General features: G+C 49.9%; 1 protein-coding gene across 1 annotated transcript; it reads left to right on the top strand.

Moving 5' to 3' along the window:
• Positions 1 to 574: 574 nt before the first annotated feature.
• On the top strand, positions 575 to 3,441 carry GT037_011264 (cytochrome p450 monooxygenase; the record flags this gene model as incomplete). The annotated part of the gene is made up of 4 exons (XM_038936311.1): positions 575 to 801; positions 852 to 1,456; positions 1,525 to 2,540; positions 3,013 to 3,441. The coding sequence occupies 4 exons, from the start codon at positions 575 to 577 to the stop codon at positions 3,439 to 3,441; spliced, it is 2,277 nt and encodes a 758-aa protein (XP_038781080.1).
• Positions 3,442 to 4,060: the final 619 nt, after the last annotated feature.

Consider the following 4,060-nt stretch of genomic DNA (forward strand, 5'->3'; position numbering starts at 1 on the left):
TGCCGTGTCGTACCAAACACAGAAATTTGTAACCAAGGGACACAGCTTCTAGGTCCCCATTACCAGGTGACACGGTCAGATCAGGTTCTTGTTTGTGTTTCGTAGATGCTTGTAAAGCGCAGGTGTCACACAACTGGTACGCGTAAGGAAACAAGTAGACAGGCGCGATTCCGCCAAGCCTATTTCGGATCATGACTGCCTACGCGCATCCTATCTCACACTGCAACTCCACACAAGGGAACGATTTAGTGAGTAGAGCCTATCAGCGTACAGCTTCATTTGTGTAACCCTATGCATCGTCAGGTCTTGCATACTGCACACATATACAGTACGCGAGATGCATCTGCTAGCGATCTTTCGTAACCGAGGTGCTGAGACGCCAGTGAGACAAGTTCAATCGCGCACATGTATACGTCACAATTCCATTCGCGCCTGGGAAGGCGAATGCACATCATCGCCAGACACCTCCAGCATCCTCACCACAGTACCTTCGATAGCGCAAGATCGCGTGGACCACAATCTCTTGTACCAGTAGACTCCTCCGCTAGTCTGAAGTTCCGCCAGGAAGAACATCATGATCGCCACCCTGATCTTTAGCGTCATTGCGAGCTTCGCCATCTATCAGATAACCTGGAGATATCGTAGTCTACAGCGAAATGTCGCGCTCGCAAAGAGCTCGGGATTACCTGTGATTGTAGCGCCATGGCACATGTTCAGTATCTTCTGGCTGTCAACTTTCAAGTTATGGACGCCATTACTGCAGAGATTTGTGCCAGAACCACTAAGAGGCATGTGGATGGAGTAAGTATGTCCAACTTGATCATAGTTGAGATGTTAATTTGATCCTGCAGCATCCTGCATCCGGAATGGGGTTATATGAGCGGTCATGAGCCCTTCAAAAAGATAGGGATGGACGTGTTCATTGTGGCTTCTCCTACCAGAAATACTGTCTACGTGGCCGATGCGGAGGCCGTCAACCAGATTACCAGCCGCCGCAATGATTTTCCCAAGCCTCTTGAGATGTACGGGTCACTGGACATTTACGGAAAGAATCTTGTGTCTACTGAGGGATCAGATTGGCGTGCACACCGTAAACTTGTCGCACCGAGCTTCGGTGACAAGAACAATCAACTCGTGTTCAATGAGACTATTCACCACGCAACGTCGATGCTCGATCTGTGGGCTGGGCCTGATGGTAAAGGAAACTTGACCGTGGTTGACCCTTCTGTCGCGGCAATGAACTTTGCTCTCTATGTTATCAGCGGTGCAGGTTTCGACGTACGCGTAGTGTGGCCGCACGAAGAGGGCAAGAAACCAAAGACCAAGAAGGGTGGAGAAGATTCGATCTTCGTAGGATCCGAAGCACCTCCAGGCCACACCATGAACTATAGGGAAGCTCTTAGCGAACTGCTCCATAACATCATGTGGACTCAGATTATGCCTATCAAGTGGCTTTGTAAGTTACCTCCTTGTCATTGTCTGACTGCATTGAATTGAGAACGTTGTTCTAACGTGTTCGGACAGCGCGATCACCAGTCAAAGTCCATCGTACAGTCGGAGAGGCTGTAGGCGAATGGGGAAAGTACATGAACGAGATTTACGAAAAGAAGAAGACCCAGGTCGAATCCGGCGATGATACAAAAGAAGGCATGGATCTCTTTGATGCTCTGATCCGAGGAAGTGGCATTACCAAGAAGGAGGGCTCGACGATTACGAAGAGCGACTTGCTGGGCAACGCTTTCGTAGTAATGCTGGCTGGTCACGAAACAACAGCCAACACACTACATTTCTCGATGATATTCCTTGCAATGAACTGGGCGTCCCAGAAACGGCTACAAGAAGACATTGACAAGATATTTGCGGGTAAGCCGATGGACGAATGGAAGTTTGAGGAGCATTTCCAACCCCTTTTCGGTGGTATGGCGGCAGCTGTCATGAACGAGACATTACGCATTCTACAACCCATCGTCAATATCCCAAAGTCTACTGCGCCGGGTCAGCCTCGACCATTAAATGTTGGAGGCCAACAATACATGATACCTGGAGATACACATATCTTCCTTAGTGCGGCTATCCACCGCAATCCCAAATACTGGCCAGCACCATCTGATAAACCGCATAAGGGCGGGATCCCGGACGTAGACTGTTTCCGACCTGAACGCTGGCTCGTCGACACTAAGCCTGACAACGACTTTGTCGACATCAATTACGATGACGAAGATTTACGTGGACCATCAGGAGAAGACACTTCAGCTCAACTCTTCAAGCCCGTCAAGGGTTCATACATCCCCTTCAGCGATGGCTTTCGATCATGCATTGGCCGACGTTTCGCTCAAGTTGAGATTCTTGCCGTGCTGGCTGCGATCTTCTCGCAGTATAGCGTTGAGCTTGCAGTAGATGACTTCGCTAGTGACGAAGAGGTAGAGAAGATGCCAAAAGGAGGCAAGGAGAGGAGGGAGCTTTACCGAAAGGCTGAGGATAGAGCCAAGGACTTCCTCAAGAACAAAGTGGCGAGCATTGTCACGCTACAGTTGAGGGGCGTGTCTATACCCATCAGGTTGATGAAGAGAGGAGAGGAAAGGTTCGCCTTCAACTAGATGGACACTGTATATTATGCGTTGAGCCTTGCATGTACATAAGGAATGAATTGTATGGTTAGATGTGCCTGTAGTAGAAGCTACCCCGCATACGTCACTGCCTCGAAGCTACCCCACTGAGAGCCGCTACATCCGACATAAGTCCGCTACGATTATCAAGAAATTCTATTTGTAAGGACAGTTCATACATATACCGAAGTCTTCGTCCTCAAATACGCAAAAGTAATTCGGTACCACTAATTCTGCATATATCACAATGTCACCTCCAATCTTCCCGCCCGAGGAACTACGACAAATCGTCCAGGAAGTAGCCACTCTACTCAAAGAGCGCAAAGAAACAGTCTCAGTAGCCGAAACAGTGAATCCTCTCCATTCTTCAAAAACTAAGCATCCTTACTGACGCGTACCCACAAAGGCAGCAGGCGGTCTGATTTCTGCAGCACTCCTTTCCTTTCCTGGTGCATCGAGCTATTACCGCGGAGGCCTTACCCTCTATACACTTGAATCACGCATCGCCTACTGCGGTTGGACCCAGGACACCATCAAGTCTTACAGCGGCCCAACCCCCACTATCGTTTCCGGCCTCGCCGAGCACACTCGGGGGACGCTAGGCAGCACGTATACTGTCAGCGAAAGCGGAACGGCTGGACCGACGGGAGGCACAACCAAGAACAGGACGCCTGGTTATGTGGCGCTTGCTGTGGCACGGGAGGCAGGCGAGACCGTGACGAAGGAAGTGGAAACGGGAAGTAGTGAGCGCGAAGGTAACATGGTGGCATTTGCTGTGGAAGGGTTGAAGTTGCTACGCGATATTCTCCAAGGGGGTAGTGAAGGCAAATTGTGAATCATGCAACGAGCTCTTGCATCGATTGACCGCTAGAGGGAGTAAGTGACGCGAAATTCCAGAATACCGAGTATCTGGTTCCAAAGTGTTTCGTTGAGCTTACCTCAGTCTTAATAGGGAAGGAAGGAAGATATACTTCTTATTGGTCTCATCCCATACTCGATACCCGAACTTCCAGTCCAGATCGTGCACGCGCAGCTTTTTGACCATGTTTCCTTCCAGGAAGATCCAGCGATTTACCACTATTCCCGCCATGGACATCGTCCACTTCGCTTGTACCCAACAATGCACATCTTGTTAGAATAATGATCAGGTGTTAGGAATATCGATACGATATGACGATCCTTCAAAATACCCGGTAACTCGGTATCACGTCGACCACACCGCGTGTCGCCAGCCCCGAGCAAGGGATGTCACCCGCTGCACATCAGGATTCGCTTACCCATCACTCATACTGCCATGAATGCATCTTGTAATATTCTATTGGCGAAATAGCCGCCCAGATCCTGCCCAGTCCCCTATGCACGGGTGGGGCGTAAGTAGGATTTGCGGCGTGGTTGACTTCCCGGCCCACTTCGTAGACATTGCCAAGTCCGTCTTCTCCTTGCATAGCAAGCGA

Source organism: Alternaria burnsii, assembly GCF_013036055.1.
Source record: "Alternaria burnsii strain CBS107.38 chromosome Unknown 710, whole genome shotgun sequence".
Taxonomy (NCBI): domain Eukaryota; kingdom Fungi; phylum Ascomycota; class Dothideomycetes; order Pleosporales; family Pleosporaceae; genus Alternaria; species Alternaria burnsii.